At 35.9% G+C, this 27,754-nt stretch overlaps 1 protein-coding gene across 1 annotated transcript; it reads right to left on the reverse strand.

The window, feature by feature from the left end:
• Window positions 1-374: 374 nt before the first annotated feature.
• Window positions 375-27,703, reverse strand: nipal4 (NIPA like domain containing 4). Its single transcript, XM_067608706.1, has 11 exons — window positions 27,502-27,703; window positions 25,758-26,748; window positions 20,521-20,634; window positions 16,474-16,611; window positions 14,314-14,370; window positions 10,735-10,825; window positions 10,490-10,650; window positions 8,505-8,672; window positions 6,902-6,981; window positions 6,577-6,789; window positions 375-5,478 (listed from the first exon to the last, which is right to left on the reverse strand). Exons 2-11 carry the CDS (start codon window positions 25,795-25,797, stop codon window positions 5,269-5,271), a joined length of 1,272 nt encoding a protein of 423 aa, XP_067464807.1. The 5' UTR covers window positions 25,798-26,748; window positions 27,502-27,703; the 3' UTR covers window positions 375-5,268.
• Window positions 27,704-27,754: the final 51 nt, after the last annotated feature.

The following is a 27,754-nucleotide window of genomic DNA, read 5'->3' on the forward strand; positions in this document are numbered from 1 at the left end:
TCAAATAAATGTAGTGGAGTAGAAAGTACAATATTTCCCTCTGAAATGTAGTGGAGTGGAAGTATAAAGTAGCATCACATGGAAATACTCAAGTAAAGTATAAGTACCTCAAAATTGTACTTAAGTACAGTACTTGAGTAAATGTACTTAGTTACTTTCCACCACTGATCGTTTTGTTTTCTTCGTTCATATTTATCAGCTCAGACACTATTATTCACGTTTACTGAAATATTACAGTCATGTTAGAAACTCTGTGAGGCTGTGAACACGTTTTAGTGTTAATCAAACGATTCATTCACAATTAAAAACAAAAATGTCAAAAAAGACCAAAGCAACAGAATAAACAGCAATAAAACACTTCAACAGGTTTGAGATCCTGGTCACAGTTCTTTATTGAAATGATTTGCAATATTAAGACATCGTTGAGAACAAGATCAGACAACTATAAATAAAACTAAACTAGAGTTTTTTTTTACACTTTGTTTTAGCAGTTTAACTTCAAATCACACATACTTTGCATAAAACCAACAACTTTACAAATACAACACACATACAGTGTTGTTTTTGTTTCCTTATTTCCAGGCAGCATTTGGTTTGAGTTAATTTTAATAATCAAAGCACAAGCAGCTTAAATCAGTGGGGTCATGTCTGTTTTTTCTGGACCTTCTGTTATTGATTACACAAGCTTTGATACACAAGTATCATGTAAAAATGCTGTGGAAAACACTGTGATGGTGGAAAATGTTGGGTATTAATGTAAAGTACACGTCATACATGGTGAATCTGCTAAAACATGATAAAACAGTGTTATGTTCCTTTAAGCAGCTCATCAGTTTGCGTATCAGAACATTGAGAATCTGCGGTGACACACAGACTAATTAGTTTGGTTAATTTGTTCCTCTGTGCTTCATAAAGAGAAGAGTCTTCAGCTGCAGACACACACACACACCATTGATCATCAGTGTACAAAACTTATCGGGGTAGCAGTTTCTCCAGGGTGGGGAGGAAGGAAAAGTCTCTTGATAATAAAGCTGGAGTGTAAAAATATATATATGTTTATTATTTTAAGTGATGTATATATATTTACATGCTCTATGTGGCTAAAAGTTTTTTTTCTGCAAACAAAGTATGGGTTTGTGGTTGAAAGCTCCAGAAAAAGCTAGCAAGTGGACTAGAAAGAGTGTTAATATTATTTTGTCAAACAGCAGATGTATAATATTTAATCTGTTTTCTTTGGTTTGCTAGCTGTGTGAAAATAACAATATCTCCTCCAGTGCTGCTAGCGCTGTTAGCTGTCCGGCCTCAGAAACTCCTCGTTCCTCTCAACAACTTCCTGTTATTAGAGAGGAGCGAGACACCATGAATCAGGGGACAACGTCGCACGTTTTCAGACACTCTCTCCTCGAATGCATTTACAGTGTTTCACTGTGTTGTTCACAAAAAAAAGTGACAGAAGTAGTTGTGTGAAGAATGTATCAAAACCAACTAATATGGAGAGAAATGAGACTCGATTTAGGTGACAAATGCGTCACATGTTACATGATCTATAGATAAAAAATAGCATGCTAATGCACTAGATGAAAAGTTGTTGTTAACAATTCATCCTGAGGGGAACATGAAGGTTTGAATTGTAATCTATCTGGTAGATGTTGAGATATTTAACAAGATGAGTGAAAATTTTGACTTCATGTTGGCACCAGAGGAAAAATCAGAGGATCTAAGGACAGTGGATGTCTGAACCTAATTTCAGTTTAGAGGCGGTTGACTGACTGACATTGTTATAACAGCTTTCTTATTGGGCTGCTTGAAACAGAACAATCACATCAGCAGCTTCAACTAAAAGAGGAGAGAATAAAAGAGTTCTCTGTAGGACGTGTCATCAGTTTTCAGCATTAGGACACAATCTTAAACAAATATTTGCACCACACACTTAGTGATAATCTGCTGATTTGGAAGTCAAATGTGTTATTTTGATTGTTTAATGAAACTGCCTATTAGAAAAAAAGATCTGATCAGATCATTAAAAAACCCCTTTTGGAAGAAGAAATAAACTGGTTTTGTCAAGTTTTAACATTTTATTTTATTTGTATTTTGTTATGTTTTATGTGCAGTTGTGTGTGTGACGCGTTTCACATGGCTGCAAGACATATTTCCCCTTGAGGTTTCCATGTACACTGAATGATTAACAGTATGTATGTGTGTTGTAGTCTGGCTGCTTCATAGACTCCAGCCATCAGCAGAGAGGAGTACGTTATCAATCTAAACACAAGTTTACAACCAGAAGAAGACTCAGGAGGAAGCAAAGATGTCTCACTCTGCTCTTATTTCCTGGCACTACAGAAAGCAGCGAACCAAAGTCTGATCTTCTAAAAACAAGGTTGAATCCCTGATATGATTCTTTTTTTTCCGTCAGCAAAATCACACTTACAGGTCTGTTTGATTTATGGGCCTCTAGTTTGACAGCTATTGTCTGTTAAATCCTCAGCTCTGTTTCATTAGTGCAATAAACATATAAAATATAAGAAAAATACTTCACTCACTCACTGCTGAGGCAACAGAAAATAAAAACATGCAGCTATATGACATGAAAAAAAACTGATGAAGTTGGATAAATTCACTCAGTAAAAATACAACACTGAATGAAAAGAAATATCTTTAATTCATAAATAATATGAATTAATAAAATGTTTAAGTCACCATATACTGTATGCTGAAAGTGAATATAGAGATACATGTGAATATTAGGAAGGACTTGAAATGATAATTAAAGTGAACATAGTGCTCTTTGTTTTGTATTTGCTTCTTTAAAGCAGAAGTCTTATTGTCAACAAATCCCATGTGAATACTGAACAAATATTGTGACTCTTATCAATATCTGACACTGGTCAGGGGGTGTTTGGGGGGGGGGGCATAACGTTAGACTTTGAAAACCTCTGACTGCACTAAACACCGTCGTCATCAACTCGAGTGAAATGTAACGATACTTAAGACAGTTTCAGTGTTTGCGAAGAGGTCTCTGCTCTCATGTTACACTGCTGCTCCCTCTGTGTGTGTGTGACCTAAAAATACTGCGTGTTATTACTTATTCACAGCTAGTTTCAGGTGGCATCTTTAGTCTGCAGCTATTGTAAAAAGACTCCACATTATCAGACGACTTATCAGCTGAGATGATGAGTATTTATGAGTATATCTAGATACAGTAAGAAGTGATCTTATGTATCATGGAAGTCAGACTGACATATTGTTGACTTTGCTCTTTTTGTAGGATTTGTTGACAATAAAAAATCTCAAATAAAGAAGGTCAGTTCAGTCTTGTAAAAGAGATAATGTATCTCAAGAGACTAGGGCTGTCGCTTTATCAAAAAGTCAAGATCGAACGAATTCAAACCAACAAGTAATTTGTTCGAATTAATTCAAACTCAACTCATATATTGTAAGATGCCTCAGATACAACGTGCTGCGACTGTCAGCATATATACGGCCAATGATCCGTCAGTTTCTGAGCATCTCGCTGTTCCCTGTGTTGTCATACAGCTGTACTATGTGTCTGGACGTTGCACTGTGTCAGATGAGGTTGTGTTGATGTTGTCACTCGTGTGGTGAAACAAGCTGCTAAGTCCTCGGATTTGTTGTCGTTTTAGAGTAAATCAGCTGTTTTTCACAAAGTTGGCAAACAGCCTTTTCTTTGTTGGTAATTTTGCACCCAAAATACTTCCACAAACAGCTTCTCAGATGCTTTGGTGTTGTGATTATCAGATCACTACTGTCCTTCCCCACTGTCATTTATTAGTTAGTTAGTTACTGACGGGTCACAGAGCTGCGATAGGTCAAGCTGATCAGCTCCTCTGCTGGATCAGATGGCAAACTACTTCAAACAGTCTTATGTTCTTATGGACTGTAAATTTTGAATTCATACAGGTCATTACATTTGGAATATTTAATTTTTCTCCACGTTCGAACAAAAGCTTGAATTTTGACTAAAAAGCGACAGCCCTACAAGAGACTTCCTGGTTAAATAAAGGTAAAATAAAAACAAAATGAAGGCTTCAAGTAATTGATAGTGAACGAAATGACAGTTTTCACACTGTCCCGTTGCCACCTTCAGGGGGAAATTAAACAATAAATAAAGCAATCTGAAGGTGTAGCGAGGACTTATTTTTCATATGATGGATCCAGTGGCTCCATTTACACTTATCATTTAAAGTGTCTCATATCTGGAGAAAATCCAGATGTGTTTTAATACACTTTACACTCAGCCACATACGTCTTTCCTTTGGTCAGATCATAAATCAGTCCAGAGGCCAGTTTGGTAACTGACAAAAACACCTGAAGAAGAACAACTTCTGCATTTAAGCAGTTAAATTACAATGATTAACAGCTGGCAACAGCAGCGAGCTAACAAACAACTAGAGCTGCAGCGATTAACTGATCAGCTGCCCACTATTTTGATAACTGATTAATCATTTTGAGTCATTTTTTCAGAGGAAAATTTCCAAATTCTCTGATTCCAACTTCTTAAATGTGAATATTTTCTGGTTTCTTTAGTCTCTATGACAGTAAACTGAATATATTTGGGTTGTGGACTGTTGGTTGCGACAAAACGAGACATTTAAAGACATCATCTTGTGCTTTGGGAAAAAATTATCAACATATTTCACCATTTCCTGACCTTTTTCAGACCAAACAACTAATCGAGAAAATAATCAACAGATTATTTAATAATGAAAACAATTGTTAGTTGACGCCTGATGTGACTGAGTGTAAATGTGGAATCAGTGTTTTCCATAAATTTCTGTAGGATACATTCAAGTAAATGTGATTTGTTTTGTGTGAAAGCTGATGGACCTTAATGGTGAACTGGAATGAAATTAATAGATGCTTAATGAACTAACTTTTAATTTAAATTGATTTATGTGAATTTATACATTTATATCTTTTTAATTTTATTTATTGTATTGTTTATGTTGTATTATTTACAATTTATATATTTCAATTTATTTTCTTACTTTTTATAGTTTTATTTTATGTTAGATTTTTGTTTTCTCTTACTACTCAGACACATGTCCAGGTTGTTAATACCATGGTTGACTTGCTTTGTTTGTAAATCTATTGTTCAATAAAGTATTTAAAAAACAAACAAAACAAAACAAAACAAAACAAAACTGAAACGCCGTCAAACCAGAGGCCCCGATCTTTAAAAAAGTGCACAACAGTATCAGTGACCGAGCAGTCCAGACAGGAAACACAAACCTGCGTCTCCCTCCTGTTTCAGCTGATGATGAAGACTCTCGGTCCTTCCTCCCTCATAGGAGGAAGACTCTCTATTACCATGTTGTCCATCAGTCCGTATTTATCCTCCTTTTTATTCCTCCTTCCTCGCTCTTCTCCTCCTCCACGTTCATTGGCTGAAACCTCGTCTACAGGGTCCTCCCTCTCCACAGGCTGAGACAGCTGATTGGTCAGCTGAGCCATCGTCATCTGCAAAACGTCAACAATTTTTATTCTTACGTTTCCTCTAAAAAATGATTTAATGCTGCACTTTGTAGCTGTAAAACTTGTAAACAATACAGATTAATGCTGCTTTGATCTGTAAACTGTGATACAAAATATGGCCAAAAGTATGTGGACACCAAATAATACAGGTCTACATACTTTTGACTATAGTGTACCACAATATGACAGTTACAAAAAAAAAATACTATTATATGGACAGACAATATATGCTAAATACCGTCCCAGCTTTAACAGAAAAATTACATAAATTACTATCTGATCACAGCTTTGAGCTTAATGCTAACGCTAAAATGCTCACATTTAGCATTTCAAAAAGCTAACTGTTCGGACTAAATATTGTTTCAGCTTTTGGTGCCAATACTTAACTTTTTTGAGGAATTTAACAAGACTAAGAGTCTAAAAGCAGGGGCCAGTTTTATTTCAGCACTGTTTATTGGGAGGCCGGCGTTGTACAGACAATGTGTGTGTTTATTTTTTTTTAATTTATCCAGAATGAAATTGGTTTATAAAACAGTTTTAAGGTAAAACGGGAAATTCTTGATATTAGGAACTATCTAATCAGAGAATTTGTTTTTTGTTAAGTGCTCAAAGCTGGCATCAAATATTTGGTCAGTGTTCAGCAGTCAGACATGTTTTGGAATACTCCTACCTACTTCCTGTATACATTTTAGGAGTTATAGTTGTTGACTGATACATTAATTAACTCTTATATCTGCTAACAACTACATTATAGTGAGTTGTAAATCATTTATTAACTGTTTGTTAACTAATTATTAATGATAAATAGGAGTATTGAAAGTAAAGTGTTGATGTTTTAATGTAATTTATCATTAATATCAAAGTAGATTGACATTTTGGCCCGTAGGTGGTGCCAGAGGAAAAGTCAGAGGATCACAAAACTCTTCATGCGTCATCCTCTGAGATCCATGAGCCATATTTCCAATCGATTTAATAATTATCGACATATATCAGTCTGAAGGAAAGTATGACCATCTTGTGTAATCAGGAACTCTGAGTGGAGCTAAAAAAAAACCACATCAATGTGGAGGTGATGTCACCTACCTGCAGCTCTTTGAACAGGTGCAGCATGGCCACGCCCACCACGATGACCAGGAAGGATCCCAGCGTCGTGACGATGTCCACCACCGCCATGCTCCTCCACTCCTGGAAGAGGATGATGGAGGTGGACAGAACCACAGAGGTGAAGAGCACGTAGTAGATGGGGTAGACCAGCAGGGTGTTGAAGGTGTCCAGAGACTTGTTAAGGTAGTTCACCTGCAGGCAGACACACACAGGTGGGGGAGATATTCTCTGACGGATTAAGAAGATACATTTCAAAACACATATTTTTTTCTAAAAACAGGATAAAAAAACCATCCTAGCTTACCTGTGTTACTATGGAGACGATGAGAGTGAGCAGCAGGATCCAGGTGAGAGGACTAGCGAGCACAGACACATCATACAACACTGAGAGATGGAGAGAGAAGAAAAGAAAAGAGAAGATAATCAATGCTGACAACAAACTTTAAATTCACTTCCATGTAGACTGTTTCCTGATGGGAAGTGCAAAATAAAAGCTGGCAAATATTTTCATTTTAAACTCTGTACAGCTCCTTTCTCTTAGAATCTGTTTGACATTTTTATTGTAATATTTATATTATTTGTGATTACTTGAGTTTTGTGTTAACTGTATTCCACTGTTTAGTGTTTTTGCTTAAAGGACGAGTTCACAATTATTCAAGTCTGTCTTAAACCAACAGTCAGGAGCCAAAATGAACATTGAAACATGTTTATCTTGTTGTAATTATTCCTCCTGTTCCTGTCCAGCATCATGTTGTGTTGCAGCTGACAGTGTAACATCAGCTACTGCAGGCTGTAAAATTCTCTCCTCTAATATCTCTGTGACGGTCACATGACGCCTCTCATATTAGTCACAGAGTGCTTTGCTTTAGAAAGATGTTTTTTTAGCATCTAACTTCATGTCATGTCACTTCATCGATGTGTCTGCTGGTTTCTCACAGCAGCGACCTCAAATTCTTCTTTTTATTCTTTTTCTTATTCACAGTTTTGTGAATAAAGCGGAGCGGAACAGGTCGCCTTATACGGACATTTTTGGGGCGTTGATGATGCTGATGATAAAATCTCAGGAACGTTCAGCTTCCTCATTAACAGGTGAGTTAAAGAAAAGTCATAAAAATGTTTTCCCGCCAAACATCATAAAAATTTGGGAACTTTGCACTTACAAACTGTACCTTCTGTAACAACTCACTTGTTTTGGCATTGCAAAGTTAGTCACATATTCTGGAAATATTTTAATATTTTTATATACTTATTACCAAACTTTACTCTCAAATCTGAAAACATGATTTTTTGTTTCACACGTCACAGTTACTTAAAATGTTGATACAAAGTATTATATAAATAAGTCTTAATTCCCGTGTTTACCTGCTTTTGAAATTAAATTAATATTTACACTGGTGTATTTCTATTTCACATAATACAAAAGCTATAAAAACATAATACATGTCTGTATCTCCTGGCAGGGTTCATTATTTGAAATGTATTGTTGTTCTGTTCAATAAAGAACATTTAAAAAACAATGAACAGGTGAAATTCAACAGGCTGAAACCAGATATTTACAACAAATTTTGTAACATTAAACAGTTTGTTGAATCTGACTTGGAACAAGAAAACCTCACAGAAAAAAAAATCTGAGGTTTAGGAGAAGAAAATAATTTTGCATATTGTGTATTTTTATTGTCAGACACTGTTTTTTTATTCTTTGTTTTTGTCCGTTCAGGCGGACTGGAACAGTTAGTATCAGGAAAAGAAAAGAAAAAGCAGAAATTAGAGCTTCACAACCAGGTGTAAACTTCCCAATATTTTTTGCTTTTGTTTTAAATTCTGGGTGTTGAATATTCAGTTTTTATTTTTACTGTGCAAATTTAAAATGAGCATAACAACATGTGGATGTGTTCTGTCTGTCTCACCAGTTTGGATGGCGATGGCGAGGCCCTTCACGGAGGAGACGGTGAAGGCTCCCAGCAGTGAGCAGATGCTGATGTAGATGAGGATGTTGGAGCGGCCGAACCGCGGAGAGAAATACAACACGAGGATGGCACACAGCACCAACACCCCCGACATGTACACAAGGAAACCTGACACAAATAAACAACACGGAGTTATTACCGTAAACGCACATGAAGAATAAAACCATCTTTAACGGAAATAAAAACATGAATCTGTGTTCCTCTTTTAAGAAAACTTCTTTTTATGGAGCACAAAGTATTTATAAAGGAGCTTTTTGAGGGCAGATCAAATGTCTCTCTGACTCTGTCTGTGCTTGTTTCACTATCATGTTGTAGACAAAGAGCCGGACTCATATTTCAGTTGTTGTTCTTTGTGAATGTTCAACTGTAATCCAGCTGTGTTGGCCAGGTTTAAATTAAAGGAGGGTTCACAATTATTCAAGTCTGTCTTAAAACAACAGTCAGGAGCCAAGATGAACATTGAAACCTGTTTTTCTTGCTGTAATCATTCCTCCTGTTCATACTGACCATTAGAAGATCCCTTCATAATGCACTTACAATGGAAGTGATGGGGGACAAAATCCACAGTCCTCCTTCTGTGCAAAAATGTATTTTGAAGTTTATCTGAAGCTAATATGAAGCTTCAGTCATCCAAATGAGTCAAATCAAGTAGATATCTTTCAACATTACAGTCTTTTTAGTGCCAAAGTCCCTCTTTTTGTTACTATACGTCCACCGCAGCTCAACAGGGAAACACTGTCCGAGGAAGCACAAAGAGGGAATTTGATGCTAAAAAGACTGTAAATGTGTCAGATATCCACTTGATATGACTAACTCAGACTGCTGAAGCCTCATATAAGCTTCACATCAACTTTTAAATGACTGTGTGGACACACTGTGGATTTTGGCCTCCATCACTTACATTGAAAGCACATTTGAAGGATCTTTTAATAGTCAGTATGAACAGGAGGAATGATTACAGTGAGGAAAACCTCTTTCATGTTCATATGGACACCTGACTGTTGTTTTAAGATATACTTCAAAAATTGTGAACCGAACTTTACCCCCATCAAACCAGGAAACACAATAAAATACAGATTTTTTTAAGTCTTGACAGTCAGAAAAGAGCACACACGACCGGTAAACTATCATTAGTTTTGCATAACTGAGAAAATCTAGAGAGTTACCATCCAAATACAGATCAAATTTTAAAAAACTTTCCAGAAAATCGGCAAAAAAAGTGAATTAACACTTGTTTCCACTCCTGTAGTGTGGATATTAGCAGATAAACAGCAGGTGGTGCTAATTCTCCAGTCAGTGCCATTAAATCATTGCAGAAGAAGAGGACACAATGCGATGATGTCATTAAAAGAGCAGCAGTCAAAGCTCAAATGACGGAAAACATGATGGAAATATGACATTTCTGTTTGTTTCATGTATTGATGTGAGGAAGGTTACAGTCTCATCATCATCGCTCCACACAGACCTGATGTTTTCAGCTCTTCAGTGACGTTTAGGTCACATGATTCATGTACGTCATCATTTATTCACTTGGTTTGTTTACATTTGCTTTTTATCCACACAGCTACTGTTACACCTCAGATAAAAGTAAAAACCTTTTTGCAATATTTTAACTTTTTTTGAATTTCTGCCATTTTCCAGTTTTATCTTTTTTACAAATTGAAAATGTGCAAAAAAACAGGTGCATATAAACTTATTTATAGATACTCATGTGGGGAAAAAACAAAACAGAAACAGACCTGCGAAGCTAATTTATGCTGTACTTTGCGAGGAAAAGACAAAGAAAAAGAGGAAAAAGGTTAAATTTAGATGTTTGATCTGAAGTTACGAAACATTAAAAAGTTTTAGTTTTCTCGTCTCTTTCTGACAGTTTTTATTTTATATTTATCTGCAATGTGAAGCTGACAACATTTTTTTTCTCTCACCAGGCTCCAACAGCTTATTGGTCATGTCCTGTAGTGATGTCACTTCCTGTTCCTGTGGGGCATGGATAACCAGCAGGATGCTTCCCAACACGCACAGCAGACAGCCCAGCTTCCCCACCACGTTTAACACCTCCCCCAACAGGTAGGAGGACAGAACTGCACTGAAACACACAGACCGCAAGTCATTTCATCTGCTCCTGAGTAAAGTATCTGAACAGTTCAATTAATTAGAGATCTACGGCTACCTGATGAGGACACTCAGGGCGCCCAGCGGAGTCACCAGCGTGGCCGGAGCAAACATGTAGGCGGCGAAGTTACAGGCCTCTCCTGCTCCCACTGCAGAGAGAGAGAGTCACATGAAAAGGCCTCTGCTTTCTGACAGTAATCCACAAACATCGTTTCACCACTGATAACATCTGTAATAATAAATAAATACATCTTGTAAATTCTAGAGTAGAACTGACATTTTTTAGAGAATATGTTTGTTTTGTTGTATCATCGCATCAGATGAGAAGATGGACATCAGGTGAGGTGATATCTTTGTGACTCCAGAGAAGACACACAGGGACTGTATGGGGGGGTTAAGTTCTGTGGGCCTGTGACTTTTCCAATATTAAATTATTAACCTATCATCATTAATAGAATATTTTATCCTTGTTTTTGGCAAAAAGTAAACATCCAGAGCCTCCATATTGCCCTCTATTTACATAAAATGGTTCGGTCCTGCCCCCAAACCAGGTGCGAATGGTACTTTGCTGGCAGTGAATTGTGAGTGAAGGGTTGATGGTGGAGCATCATGTCTCAGCCTCCTAAAGAAAAGTCTGGCTTCCAAAAATGAAAAGAAAGAAAAGAGGCAGGAGAGAGAAAAGAAAGGGCGACAGTATGTCACCCAATTTTTCACAAAGACAGGTGGATGTAGTCCATGTCGTAAGGGGTGGAAATTAACCCGTTAGCTTAGTCCATAGTGAAAAAGGCAACTTTGGCTCCCCTGACATTAGTTACTTAATATCTATCTATCATTTCGTTCCTCATTTAGCAGACATTTAATCAATGTGGGCAAACTTTTAACAAACCATTCATACTGAATTAGCTGTCCCTGCCCTGCCTGGTGCCAGGCCAACAGATGCAGCTTCAAGCTCAGCAGCCCTGTCTCCCCATCCTCACCCCCTCCACCAATGAACCAGTCCTACTCCCAACTGAAGAATGAAGTGAGCAGCGTTGTGCTGAATGACATGTCAGTTGGCAAAGATTACATTTTTTTCAATGATAAGAATTCAAACACTAATTATTTTTCCACATAATGATCGTTATATTAAACAAAAACAGCCTATAGTCTGTATTGGATGCTGGACAGTTTGAAGCATTAAGTGATTCAGTCTGTATTAAAGTGACAGCCAATGTTAAAATAATACCTCAAGTCATATGGCCAATGTATGCCTATGTGTATTACTGTACATATCCTATGTACAGTAAGTATTGGACTACAAGCCTGCAATGATAGACTTATTGAAAGCTTTGAATGGATTGATTGGGCTCTGGAGGTGTGGTTACAGCAATTGCACTGATTGTGGTGGTGGGGCCCAAAATCCCTGGCGGCGCCCCTGAGCAGACACAGGTACAGGATGTGTTTAGCCAAGCTTAGTACAAAGAAACTGATAGCCTTGCTTCATCAAAAATTTAAAAATTACATCTCACACATTCTCTGTCCACTGTCCAAATGTACTATGTACAAACAAACCTCTAAGGATTATACTGAGTATCTGAACAATTATTGTATGGATTGCCATGAAATTTCATTCAAACATTCATGTCCTCCTCAGCATGAATTAGTAAGTATATTTATAAGTTTTGTGATCCTCTGACTTTTCCTCTGGCGTTGACATTTGTGAACATCTGAACAACTATTGGATGGATCATCATGAAACGTCATGTCCCCCCTCAGGATGAATTGGAATAACATTGATGATCCCCTTTGAGATTAACGATAAATTCCATTAAAACATGGTGATGTTATCATGTTGAAAAGTGTAAAGTCAGACGGGATGGATATTACTTTTTGGGTAACGACCAAAATGTATCAAAAACTGACCAAATATTTTGTACATGACAAAAATCAAATTACTTGAATAGATAGTTTTTCCTGATTTAAATAATATTCCAATTTATAACTTATTTTACAAGTATGGCTGTGTTTAGAGAGGACAAATTAAACATTTGAGAAGTGTCTTCTTTTGTTAATTCTAAAAATGGGACTTGTTGGCATTTTTAGCCACACTAGCAGCAAAATATCTGCGGTTATTTTGACAAATATTGGATGGATTTCAATGTAAGTTTGGCGCAGAAATGTATTCTTCCCAGAGGATCAATCCCAATGAGTTTGTTGATCCATGATTTTCTTTTCCTCTAACGCCATCATCAGGTCAAAATTTCAGTTTGTCTACTACTTTAGTTTATCACCAAATACATGAACACCTGAGGCCATTCCCATGATTCTCAGCTGAACTTTGTGTTTAGTGCTAATTAGCAAATGTTAGCATGCTAACAAGATGGTAAACATGATAATCATTCTACTTGACCATTATAGCTAAACACCAGCATGTTAGCATTGTCCTTGTGATCAAGTTAACATGCTCATGTTAGCGTTTAGCTTGTTTATGATCCGGCTGTGACAACAAATCTCTTTCTGGGACAAGACGTCTCACTGCCGAGTCTATTCTGCCTGACTGTTCTGGTTTCCACTGTAAAGACGACACCAGGTCAGAGGTCTTATAAAAGTGCTATTCGACACTGCCACTTGAGTTGATGATGTTGTTTTTCTCGCGTGTGATTGTGGTTGCAGGAAAACGTTGTAGGAACTAATTGAAAGGCTAAACTGCATTATACATGTTCTCACCAGCAGTGAAGAAACATATCAGTTAAACCAGACTGACAGTCTATAGTCATGCTAGCAGCTCTGTGAGGCTGTACTGATGTTTACCAGTACATTGTTAACATTGTAATTTTTACAACCAAATTTAGCATGCTAACATTTGTTAAATAGCACAACACAAAGTACAGTTGTGGCTGATGGGAATGTCATTCACCTTGCAGATATTTGATCATAAACCAAAATATTTAACAATTTATTTATGACTTAATTTTGACCTAATTATGTAACTAGATGGAAAGAAGGAACAAACTTTATTGTCCACACTGTGGAAAATTATCTTTGCTTTCACTACGCAGCACCAAAAAATGACACTGAACAGGACAACTGACAATACAGCAGTTATTCAAAATACATAAGTACAGTAGAAAATATTTAAAATGCAAAAACACAGTAGAAAATACAGTACAATAAAATTAAATGGGAGAAAGGCAAAGTTTCTGGGTAGGCTATGTATTCAGCATCGTAACTGCATTTGGCAAGAAAGACATTTTCGGTGGCTCTAACTTGTCTATATCGCCTCCCTGAGGGTAAAAGCTCAAAGCGTGAGTGCGGAGGATGGGAAGGGTCATTAATGATCTTGGAAGCTTTACTCTTTATTTAGTTCATATTTATCGCTTGGCTTTCCTATAATTTTGCTAGTTAAATTTACCATGCTCTGCAGTTTCTGTTTATTCTAGCCACTCACATGTCCATAGCACATGACCACACTGAAGAATAAAATGCTTTAAACTAGGCTGAAGACGTCCTAATCTCTTAACTGGGCAGGCAGAGATTAAACTAATACCCATCTTCTCATCTGACTATTGATAAAATAGGAAACTAGGACATTTCCTTAAATGTCAGATTATATTCTAGTTTCACTCACAGAAATGCAGATTAAAGAAATAACTCTTACTGGTTAACAGGCCTCCCCACCAGAGCCAGTCCTTCAGGTAGCCATGGCCTCCATCACCTACAAACACACATACAGTCATATTTTACACATAAAGGCATCGCACCACCTTATTATCTTATTAAGTGACAGGAAATTTCTAACTTATCTTCTGGTAAAGAGATAGTTAAATTCTAATGATGAGATAACACTTCGATAGATTAAGATTATAAAATAGTTAAATCATTATCTCAGGATAATGGACTTAAATATGAGTAGGGCTGCAAATGACGATTATTTTCATAATTGATTAATCTGCCCATTACTTCTCGATTGATCATTTTGTCTATAAAATGTCAGAATTATCTTTGGCTTGTAGACAAAACAAGACATTTGAGGACGTCATCTTGGGTTTTGGGAAACAGTGAATGACATTTTTTGTACCATTATTCTGACATTTTATTGACCAAACAACTAATTGATTAATCAAGAAAAGAACTGACAGATTAATTGATAATGAAAACCAAAAGATATCTGTTTACTATCATGTATGACAAAGAAAAGAATTGAAACATTTGTATGTATGTTGTATTTAACATTGAAAAGTTAAATACAGCAAAGTTTTGGCTTATTTGCTTAAAAAATGACTAAAGTGATTAATCTATTATCAAAATAGTTGCAGATTAATTTAAAATTAAAACTGTCAATTAAACTAATTGAACATTACAAAAAAATCTCTAGAAAATCACATAAGTAAGATTTGATCCTGAAACAACGATCCTAAAAGAGTCATCAGTAGTGTTGAAGGCCTTCTGTAGTTTCCTGTATTTGTCATTTGACCTTTAAGTGAAAAAGTTAATTGATAGAAACTGGTTTGTTCTGGCAACTCCGTGTTTGACCAGTTGTTTCATAACACAAAGAGGCTGAAATAAAGAGTCCAAATCTTTCTTTTAGAGATTGATTTCCTTCCTTCCAGGCAGACATTTGTTCAAGTTTATTTCCTTGAAAGTGAAAATCAACTCGCAGAGACTTGAAACATCCTGCAGATAATAATTAAGATTTTGTGATCAGAACAAAAACCAGTTGCAACCATTTTGAAAAATGCTGGCTGTTGGTGCGTTCAAGTATGTCTGGACAATTATCTTTTCACCAATGATCATGTCAAGGGTTTCCTACAGTATCTTATAGCAGGGGTTGGACCGCCTCACCTGAAGCAAAGTCAACCTCTGCTAACATCACAAAAAATAAATGTACTTTTATGAAATATGACATTTACTTTCAGAGATAGAGAGCTGAGGTGCTATATCAGAAAGCAATTATTTAGGTCATCATCTGCTGAGTAAACTGACGGTGAGATAAGCTCGGTCAGGATGTGGGCGGCTTATCAACTCAGCTTAACTGTTTCCTGAAGGAAACCTGAATGTTTCAATTTCTGTGACACCTCTCAGGTTCACAGTTTTTCAAGTGTGTCTTAAAACAACAGTCAGGAGCCTAAATGAATAGTGAAACATGTTTTTCTTGCTGTAATCATTCCTCCTGTTCATACTGACCATTAGAAGATCCCTTCATAATGCAATTACAATGTAAGTGATGGGGGACAAAATCCACAGTCCTTGTAAGCTGCAGATGACTACATACAATAGACTACAACACATAATCACTGTATCCAAATGTATTATTATTAGTATAATTATTTATATGTCTGATGTCGACATGCTCCTGAAATCACCAACGACATAAAGCTGCCGTATCGCATAATAAGTGACTGTCACCATCAAAATGATACCAAATTGTCCAAATCTTCACCAGAACTACTTTAAAGAAAGCAATCAACTTCTATACTGTGTCTTTCTACTAAGGACGTAAATCTTTAAAAATACCTCACAAATATTTAGTTTAATAACTAGAAAAAGCCTCAGTAATTTCCATCTGGTCACTGTAGTTTTTAGCATACAAACAAGAGTAATAGTGTATTTGTTGGGGACTATTTTCAGCGGTGGATGAATCAACGTTTGGTGCTCTCATGAACTTTATTTTCTCCTTGTCTCCTTGGTTACTTCATTAAAAAATACAAACATACACCAATCCACACTCCTCCAAAAAGAAATACATAAAAAGTAAGTAGTAGTATTAAAAAAATAACGTCAGAAAAGGAATTCAACCATCTCCTGAAGCTCTGCTTACCTGCTCTAGTGTGTCCCCTGCTGGCCAATCGGAGGAGAGCTTTCTTCTTGAGAATGACGCTCCCACCAATCAGGAAGGCGGACAGCAGGGCCAGAGTCAGACCCAGCCACTGGTTGTAGGCGTTGACTGTCTGAATACCTGCAGAGAAACATGCAGTCAGTGAGTGTGTGTTTATGAGGGTGTGTACATGCAGTCTTTGTGTTCAATAACTTTATCAGATCTGGAAAAAAAACACTCAGGAATTTACTAAATGTGTTTTCATGATAACACAAGATACTAAACAATAGGATTGTGTAAATAAGTCACTCCAGTGATTCCTGTTTGTGAACATGTTAATATTATACAAATGTGGAAATAGTGCAGTTATGAACCACTGATTTTAGTTTGCATGTGTTGCTGGATATAAAAGATGATGTGTACCACAACAGTAATGAGTAAATGTTGACCTTTCAGTTATGTTTGGACTAGTAGACTCTCGCCAACCAGGACTGCAACTGAAAATTATTTACATTATCGATTGGTATGCAGATTACTTTCTTAACTGATTAATTGGTCTATACAATGTAAGAAAATAGTGAAAAAGGCCCATTACAATTTCTGAATATTTGATATCATTGAATGTCTTGTTTTGTCTGGCCAACTCTCCAAAAGATTCAGTTTACCGTCATATATGACAAAGAAGAGCAGAAAGTCCTGCTTGGCATTGTTGCTTGAAAAATTACATTAAGATCCTCTCCTGACATGTTTTAAGTAAATACTCAAAAAAAGTTAAATTATGTGGACAAAAATTCTTAAAATGACACCTACTCCTTCTCCCTAATTGAAAAACCCAGAATCTATGAATATTAAAGTTGCAACAATTAGTTGAGTAATCAGTTTGTCAATAGTCAATGAAAAATTAATCACAAACTATTTTGATAATCTAATAATCGCTCTGAGTCATTTTCTAAAAGAACAAATACTAAAGTTCTCTAGTTCTAGCTTCTTCAATATGAATATTTTCTGGTTTCTTTAATCTTCTATGACAGTAAACTGAATATCTTTAAGTTGTGGACTCTTGATTAGGACAAAACAAGACATTGGAGGATGTCCACTTGGGAAACTGGTCAACATTTTTCTCCATTTTGTGATATTTATATATAAAACCACCAGCCATGATTACTTTTTAATTGATTAAACCATTGATTGGTCTAGAGAATGTAAGAAAAGTGTAATAAAAAGGCCCGTCACAATTTCTGAAAACGATATGAAATGTCTTGTTTTGTTTGACCAACACTCCAAAACGTTCAGTTTACCATCAAAAAAGACAAATAAAAGCAGAAAGTCCTCACAACTGACAAGCTGGGAAATGAGAATTACTTTCAGATTTCCTCCAGACATGTTTTAAGACTTATAAAAACACACAAAAAAATTAATTTCTTTCCACAAAATAGTTCAACTTATATTATTTATATTCACTGGTCTAATCACTGTCTGTCCTCTGAAATTGGGGAACTATGTATAAAAAAAGGCTTCAGTATTTTTAACCTCATTTGAAATTCAATCTACTGGAGACACAACAAAACAACATGTCGCTCTTCTTCTTCCTGACTGCATTGTTTGTACTGAGGAAGTAACCTCTTGTTAACAAAAGATTTTTTTTTTTCCTCCATGGCAAAAACTAAAACATCATTATTGTAAAAGGTTATTCTCTTTGTATACACGCAACTGGTGACAGAAAACTCATCTAGATTTGTACTGGTGGAAAAGTGATCCAGATAACGTGTAGTCTTCTGGCTCTTTCTCAGATTTTAAATCACGTTCCTTCTTATCAGGCTACATACATTATATTGTTTGTGTAATACAGATCTCTCATGTTACCACCAGATACTTTCTTTGATCTTGTTTAATTCTTTGTTGAATCTGCATGACTATTTCACCATTTTATCTTACTTTTAAAAGATCCTGTCAACTGTTTTTTTTTTTAAATGTATTTTCAGTGTTTTCTGTCAAAATCATGTTGTTTTTTACTCTTGTCATGCTGTTGTTCTTACATGGTATTTTTCCACAGCATGAACTTGACAACCCTTGAACTTGACCTTCTTATGACATCAACTTGAGCCTAATGCTGAGGAAAGGAAAATTTCATTAAGGGGACAGTATAATATATCTTATCTTATCTCAACCTTATATAGGATATAGGTCATTCAAAAGCTGACACCACTTCAGATAGTGAGCATTAAAAAGGAGACACCATTTTTATGTTCTGTTTGGGGAATAAGTGCTGTAGAAAACACAGATAGAGTGGTATAATGTTTGATACTTAGTGGAAAATATAGCTCACTACTGGAGACTTTACTAGCTGTTCAATGAGGTTATACTTGAGCTAAATGGTAACATGCTCACAATTAAAATGTTATTGTGCTTATCAGGTATAACGTTTACCATCTTAGTTTAGCGTGTTAACATGCTAACATTTGCACTAAACAAGAAGTATAGCTGAGGCTGATGGGAATGTCATTCGTTTTGCAGGTATTAGGTCATTAATCAGATACAGATAAAACCCACAGTGAGGTTAAACCTGTGGGAAGACATTCTGGGGTAAAATGAAAGAGGCTTATTTCAGTTAATCAAGACTGGTAGTGAGTCTGTGTCCGTTGGGAAAAGGGAGGTTCTGTTTGCTTTTGGCTTCACAGACCTAGGCACCGATTTACAGACTGTGTACACATGGTGAAATACTTTGAGTTTTTACTTATTAAGTCTCAAATTACCCGACTGAAGTACACACTCTTTGTATCGTATTTTCTTTTTATTTTATCTTATTTTTATTATGGTTGGTGGACTGAAAAGTGTTCCCAATATTTTGTCCACCCTATTATCATAACATTAGGAGGGAGTGTATATATTGAAACACACTTCTGTCTTATGTTATTAACTGCCATGTTGCAAATTAGCATTACAACCCCCTAAGAATACCTGGAACTTACCTTCTGGAAATTTTGATCCAGGAACAGAAAACAATGAAAACAAAAGCAGAACTTGTTAGAGCTGTTAAGTTCCAGCAGTCTGATAATATTAATACCCCTTAGAGTGAATTCGTAACCTGCAAAATGTGAGCTTGTGAGCCCAACCATGCTGATACTATCAGCCAATATTGGCGTATCATAGATATATTTTTACCAATGCATATGTAATGTCAGCAGAGAAAGTCAGAAATGCCATCCTGTGGTTGTCCGCCTCCGCCAACCAGTCAAGTTGTAGTTTACATCCCTGTCTGTCTAGACTCATAATATTTGTAGTGAAGACTTTGAAGGAATTTAATAAAAAGTATTAAGTGTATTTTCCTTGTATGTGTTCATGTTTGGCCAAAAGAGCTGATTCTGATAGAACACAAAGTTATAGCCTTGACAGTAGGCGATGCTTCAGACATGGATGTTGCTGCAAAGAAGCTACAAATACTAAAACGTGGATGCTTCACACACATCTTCAACAATCACCACAGTTTCAAGGTGGAACCAAGATTAGTGTCACCAATTCAGTGTCTGACCAAATGTGAAATATTGTCACAATCTCCCCTTCTGTTCCTGAGTTATGGTGTTGAATAATGGCCAGAAAAGTGTTTTTGTTGAACATTATGATGTCACAGTGAAGTTGACCTCTGACCTTTTGGATATAAAATGTCATCACAACATCATTTTATCCTATTAGACATTTGTGTGATGAAACTTAGTCATAATTAGTGAATGAATTCTTGAGTTATGTCAAAAATGTGTATCCTTATAATTATCTTTAAATATAAAAACATAATTATTGGCTTTAAAATAATCCAGTCATTCCTCAGTTTTAATGGATTAGTGTCAAAGTCTGTAATTATTTCAATTGCACATTCAGCCTCCTTAATAAACACAGAGAGACTTAAATAAAACCCTATATGATCCTTAAACAAGGATGTTTACACACTGCATTAGTCGTACACAAAGAGTTTTAACCCTGAACAAACACACCTCTTGCCTACTCACACAGGTATGTAAGAGGCGTGTGTGTGTGTGTGTGTGTTTGAAGGTATACCTGTCAGTTGAGTGCCATTGCTCAGGTGTGTGATGGATGTGTAGACGAGTGTTTGATCTCCGGTGACCAAACACACAGCAGACTGAGAGCCACACCACAACCTCACTCCCGACCCTGCAGAGAGACGGAGCATCAACCAATTAGCTTTGATACTTTGAGACTGTTGTTTAAACCGTTTCTTAATGTTTCCTCTTTACTCTTACACACTTAATTAAGTTTAGGGCTGCAACGATTAGTTGATTTATCCATTAGTCATCAACTATTAAATTAATAAACAACTATTTTGATAATTGATTAATTGTTTAGTCATTTTTTTAAGAAAGAAAATGTCCAAATTATCTGATTCCAGCTTCTCAAATATGAATATTTTCTTATTTATTTAGTCTCCTGTGACAGTAAACTGAATATCTTTGGGTTGTGGACAAAACAAGACATATTGGGTTTCGGGGAACAGGAAACAAAATTTTAAAGACGAAACAACTAATTGATTAATTGAGAAAGATCATAATAAAAAGAAATAAGCATTGAATATCTAATCAGATTTATAATCTTGCCTATCACCGCCAGATAAATCTCTTTTTAAATCTTATGTTGGGGGCAACATTCCTGTGCTGGCTGACTGGCTGTTAATCGTGCGGCTCTCCTAGACTTTTCAAATGTTATCGGACCGAATGGATCAAATTCTGATAGTGAAACAAGTCATTTCGTGGGGGTTGTGTGACGCTCAAAACAATTTATCCACCGTTTTACAGAAGCAACAGTAGGTTACAGTCAGTACTGGCCATCGGGCATACTGGAACAAATCCTGATGGGCTGGTGGACTGTCAAAAAATATGTTTTTGGGCCAGTCGACTGTCACAACATATCCATTTTTACTGGCCCTCTCTGTGTGCCTGATATTCAGGTTGCACATGAGAGCTGCTGCATGCCTGTGTCGCAAGTGTCACAGCCAAGCGCCCCCCTTTACTCTCACTGCCAGAAGAGGGAGACAAAATTCCCGCACTCCCGCTTTAAAGTGCTGGTGAGACAATGAAATATGATCCAGCAAGTCCGGTTTGAGTAACAGATTATTGCGTTTAAAAGCTGATCAGAAAAACACTGCACAGCGGTTTATAATATTCACAGACTGGATTTCACAACTCTGGAAAATTATCACGCTGCAACCTTGCAAACGAGTTTATAATGTGAGCATGCTAACATTTTGTAACTATCTCTAAACACAGTACAGCTGAGGAAGATAGGAATGTCATTAGTTTCGCAGGTATTTGATCATAAACCAAAGTATTAGACAAAATGAAATTATAGCCTGATGATGGTGATAGAGGAAAAGTTAAAAGGACGGGTTCACGATTTTTCAAGTGTGTCTTAAAACAACAGTCAGGTGTCCATATGGGACACCTGACTAAGGGGGGGAGGGCTTTGTTAATGGCCAATTAAATTAAATTTCTGCTGCAGTAGATCTAAGCCTTTTTTAAAATCATTTTTGTGTTTATTTGAAAATTTACAGTGTAGACATTGACAGTAGAACTGAGGATGTTGCAGTAATACGGTTTGTAACTCTACCAGGACGCCTTTGATATAAACCTTTGCTTTGATTTGTCTTTTTTGTGCTGTTTATTTGTATCCTGCTCTATGAAAAAGGGTCATGTTAAGGTGGAATTCACAAATATTTCAGAAATCACTGCAAGAAAAAGCTGACAGTATGACTGTTTAGCTGATTTAGACATATGTTTATCACAGGACCTGATCTTGCAAAACTTTCATAATGTGACAACTACGAATCCATCCATGATACAGCTTCCTGAAGCTGACCAATCAGAACAGAGTGGGCTCATCAGGAGGGGGGCCTTAAAGAGACAGGAGCTAAAACAGCCTGTTTCAGATGAAGGTTGAACTGAGGAGCTGCATAGAGGACCAGTATAAGATAAATAAGGAAGTTTTAACTGCAAATCTACAAACTACAAATCATGCAAAGATGTTTCAGTAGAGCCTCAGAATATAAATATAGAGTTGGAAATGTTTAGAACATGTCCTCTTTGACAGCGTGAGAGAAACCTGAAGCCTCTTTCAATGTTAGAGTTTGTCTGAGTGTTTGCAGAGTGTTTTCTGTTCCCTCTGAACCCATTTAAACATTTGGTTTGTGTCACTGGCGCACAGTTGTGTAATACTGGTTTGACCACTGTGCTGTTTAGAGTAACATGAGATGAGGAGCACTAGCATAAGCAGGCAGAGTAGTTCAATATTTACACTGTCAACACTGAAGCCTCAGCGCACACAGGCTATGATAACACTCACTGAGCAGCAGTTAGGATAACTCTTAATGAGAAGACCAAAAATAATGTTTCTACTAGGGCTGCAACTAACGATTATCTTCATTATTGAGTAATCTGCCGATTATTTTCTCATTTACTTGATTAATGGTTTTGTCTATAAAATGTCAGAAAATAGTGAAAAATGCCTGTTATAATTTCTTAGAGCTCATGGTGACATCTTCAAATGTCTTGTTTTATCTCATCAACAGTCCAAAATCCAAAGACATTCAGTTTACTATCATATACGGCACAGAAAAGCTTGAAATCCTCCAGAAGCTGCTACTAGCAAATATTTAGTGTTTTGCTGTAAAAGTGACTAAAACAATTATTCAATTATCAAACTAGATGCAGATTCATCTTCTGTCTTATCGTGTCAGATCTAGTTTCTACTTTAGATGTAGTAAACACTTTAATATCAAGGGAACAAGCTTAAATACCATAAAAAACCTTTTAAACTCTTTTATCACAACGTATTTATACAGAAACTCCTCAGATTAATTTTGGTTGATCAATTTCTGAATAATTTCTGCATAGTTTGCTGGAAAGAAGTGTGCAATTTGTTACTAATTACAGGGAAAATACAGTCTATACATCAGAGCAGTGTCAGCTTAACATGCAAAAATGTGAGATTTGTCTGCATATAATTTAACAAATATGGAGAATAAAGTTTCTCATAATAACATCTGAAATCAGTGTTCTAGAGCATAAGGTGACGTCTTCAAATCTCTTGTTTTGCCTCATAAACGGTCAAAAACCGTAAAATATTCAATTTAATATAATTTAAGACCAACAAATAAAGTATCTTCTCACATTTGTGACCACAGAGCAATCAAATGTATTTTTCGCCTGAAAAAATGACCGGAATGATCCATGAATTACAAGAATAATGTCTCAGACATTTAAGCTCTTCATAACATAGAAAAAGAGATCCTAAATGTTGTTTATGTTTTTCTGTCTGCTCTCACATTCTTGATTTTTAAGGCTCTAAAAAGTAAATTTTCTACACTTTAAACAACAGGTGAGACTCCTTTAACAAACTCATATAAAACTGAAACATTAAATTGAGTCATTTAAGGCATCTGTTGTATTGAGAGTTATGTGTAAGAAGATAAAGATATGTTAAGATATTTTAAGCTTTTTAATAGAGATGTTTGTCCTACATTATCTCAATTGGAACTGAAGTAAGTAGTTGATTAATCAATTCATGATGAACAGCAGCTATTTAAATAACTGATTAACTGTTGAAGTTATTCAACCAACATTAACCATCACAGTCTCTTTTTACAAACCATAGACTTAACTATAACTCAAAAATTAAAATAATATTTAGTTGCTGTAGTTTATAACAAGTGGGTAGCTCCAGGTCTTAAAAGTGAAGCCAATGTGGAAATGACTTAAACCAATGGCCAGCAGGGGGCGACTTCACTGGCTGAAAAAAAAGTCTGATTGTATAGAAGTCTATAAGAAAATGACCCTACTTCTCACTCAATTTATTACCCCAGTAAACAGTTTCCTAATGAATTTATCATCTCAATCGCTAGTTTCAAGTCTTCTTCAATACAGCATGATGTTCATTTTGGAAATTATGGTCCCATTTAGAATAAAATAGATGATAAAGCAGTGTATGCTTTATGGCTACCTTATGATTGACAAGTCACTACCATGGCGACAACGTTGATTATGCAACGTAACCATGGCGAATCCCAGATTCACAGAGTATAGACGTAGCTGCTGCTATTTCACAGTGTGTTTTGAGTTCATGAAAGTTAACTGTAACATTTTAGTCGCCTAAAAAAGTCTTGTTCAGTGTTTGGTTGTACTAAAAGATCCTCTAAGGAGTCGGATGTTCGGTTTTTCCGGTAAGTACTTTTTTTAACCATTAACCATAGACTGTAAATGCACCGTGGTAACCAAGCTGGTTGCTAGCATTGGAGTCAACTCCGCCCTCTCGTCCAAATATGGTCACTTCTGGCTCCAAAAGTTCAAGATGGCGTCGGTCAAAATGCAAACTCGAGGCTTCAAACCGGGAGTCTATAAACCAATGGGTGACGCCATGGAAGCTCCGTCCATTATTTTTTACAGTCTATGGTTAATAACCTAGGATTGTATAATACAGACGGATTGAGTCCTACAGGGATATTCACACAGAGAGGAATTTGCATTTAGCATTAGGCTATCACTCTCAAAATCACAATCTTTTTCCTTGTTTAAAAATCTTTTGCTGCACAAATGTTACCCAAATGCTAAGTACATTTACTCAAGTAATTGTACTTTACTTGAGTATTCCCATTTTATCCTACTTTGTATTTCTACTCCACTACAATTGTTTTAAATAATCTAACTGTTGTTTAAATAGTCTGCTCTTTTCTGCTTTGTTTTGCACTTTTAGCTGCATCAGTGTGTGAAAGGTGCTATGTAAATAGTGTCTTATTATTATTAAAAAACGTGATACACTTATATGCTATGATGCAATACTATTACTATTAATCTACCTAAAATATCTAAAATTGGCTCCATATTGATGAACTATAGCATTAAAATGCTCTTATATGTATCTGTTAGTGATAAAACAAACAATATAATATACTATAATAATATAAAAAAGTTTACATAATGAGTACTTTAACTTTTGATACTTCAAGTACATTTTCCTGAAAATACTTCTATACTTTTACTTCAGTAACGTTTTGAATTCAGGAGTTTTACTTGTAATTGAGTACTTTTAGACTACAGTATTAATACTTTTTACTTAAATAAAGGATCTGAATACTTCTTCCACCACTGCATATAGGCTACAGTTTGTGTCTATTTGATGAGGAAACACGAGATAAATGGGAAAATATATCCACATCGTTTGTTTTTCCTATTTATTATGATTAGTAATTATTTTACTATTATTATTATTAAAAGACAATGTGTTCTTACCGTTCCTGCACGTCTCATTGTTCAGATAAACATCTCGCATTGTGGCTCTTTGTTGTGGCTACAATCCGCAGAAACTCAGCACCGACCGGGAAGTACGTAGACAAACAATAAATCCTCAAATTGTCTACAGACCGAACTGCGCGTTTTTCCGGGACATCAGCACCGGTTGTGACCACAAACAACGATTTTGTTAAATGTAGATCAACTCTGAGCATTGAAATGATTCTCACTTCGGTCGAAATAGATCAAACTGACGACGAGACTGAATGAGACACAGCAGAGCAAAGAGAAGACGAGGTAAACAACAGACACCTGACCCCGCCCCGCCGGGAGAAGCAGGTCACACAGCAGGTGCATCACCTTCCCCGCCCCCACCGGGACAGACAGGAGAACTACAGGTGTAGAGAAGTACAGAAACTCGGTTTAGACCGAAAATATATTAACTTTAAAAGACCGTTAGCACCAGTGGTGGAAACTAAGTACATTAACTCAAGTACTGTACTCAGGTACAATTTTGAGGTACTTGTACTTGAGTATTTCCATTTAATACTACTTTATACTTTCACTCCACTACACTTCAGAGGGAAATATTATACTTTCTACTCCACTACATTTATTTGACAGCTTTAGTTACTTTTCAGATGAAGATTTGACACAATGGATAATATAAAAAGCTTTATACAACACATTATTTTAAGATGAAACCAGTGGTTTCCAACCTTTTTGGCTTTTGACGCCTTACAAAAAGCAGTGTGTAGTCGGGAGGATTAAAACGTACATTTACCAAAGCACTCAGTTAAACTTCATCACTGAAGCATTTTCTCTTGTAAAAGCGACAAAAACCGTTTGAAAACATTTTCAGTCAAGCAAAATCTCACTTGTACGGGGTCTGTCAAAGTGCTCCGATTCTGAATGAGATTACTGCCCCCTCGTGGCAGATGAGGGGAAATACACCACAGCGTTTATGACTCATCACCAGGTGTGACTACATCTGTACTGATGAAGAACTGTATTCCCCCTATGCAAATGTTTTGGTCTTCTATTTATGGTGACCTGAATTGGAAAAAAGCATGGAGAATATCAGACAAATATTGTATTACCAATAAAATGAAAGAGGTGTCATTTAAAATTTTACATAGAATATATCCTGTAAAGCGTGTTCTGGAAAGGTTTAAGCTGAATATTAATTATTCTTGTGATTTCTGTGGTCTAAACAAAGAAACAATTTTTCACTTATTTTTCTATTGTATGTATTCCAAAATATTTTGGAATGATATGCAAAACTTTCTATTCAGAAAAACAGGTCAAATGGTCATGCTTTCTGGCAGTGATATCTTCATTGATTTTAAAAATAACTCAATGGACAAAAATGTTAGCTTTTCAATCCAACTGTTTATGATTTTTGGCAAATTCCACATACATAAAATGAAATGGACCAATAGAAAACCAAACCTTACCTTATTTCTAATTGATATTAGCCTCTATTATAACTCTATAGTCAAGATGACAAATAGAAAAGCAGCAAAGACCCAAACAATATTTGAAACATATTATTTTGCTTTTAATGAATGTAAAGGCTTCTTGCGCAATCCCTTTTCTGAATGCTTTTTAATGTCATAACTGAATTCCCTGGCACTTTTTCCTCTTTTTGTTCTGTAATCTTGTTTGTTACTGTTGATTGAATTTGACTGTTATCAATAAAGTTTAATAATAAATAAATTTAAAAAAACAACTAATGAAGGACTGTCTATGAAACATAACGACACTCAGTTAAACTTCATCATATATATGTGGCTCAATCAAAGACAAAGGTAGACAACCTTTTTTGGGTTGATACATATTTGATAAACTCTAAAATTACATAAAAACAAAAAAAGATAATTATCACTATAATTTTGAAAATATGTAGAATTTTTATAGTTATAATTTTTTCTTTACTGTCCTAATTTTTTCTATTTTATGTTTCCTTTTACCATCCATTTTACACTTGGTTGTGA

The sequence above is a fragment of the Thunnus thynnus genome, chromosome 13 (assembly GCF_963924715.1).
Source record: "Thunnus thynnus chromosome 13, fThuThy2.1, whole genome shotgun sequence".
NCBI classification, from domain to species: domain Eukaryota; kingdom Metazoa; phylum Chordata; class Actinopteri; order Scombriformes; family Scombridae; genus Thunnus; species Thunnus thynnus.

Excerpts from the sequence above, each read along its gene's own strand:
- nipal4 (XM_067608706.1), bottom strand. The coding sequence starts at position 25,797 with ATGCGAGATGTTTATCTGAACAATGAGACGTGCAGGAACG. Across the intron at positions 8,673-10,489 it reads CAATAAGCTGTTGGAGCCTG|GTTTCCTTGTGTACATGTCG; the intron begins GTGAGAGAAAAA and ends TATTTGTGTCAG. Across the intron at positions 5,479-6,576 it reads ACCTGTTCAAAGAGCTGCAG|ATGACGATGGCTCAGCTGAC; the intron begins GTAGGTGACATC and ends GACGTTTTGCAG.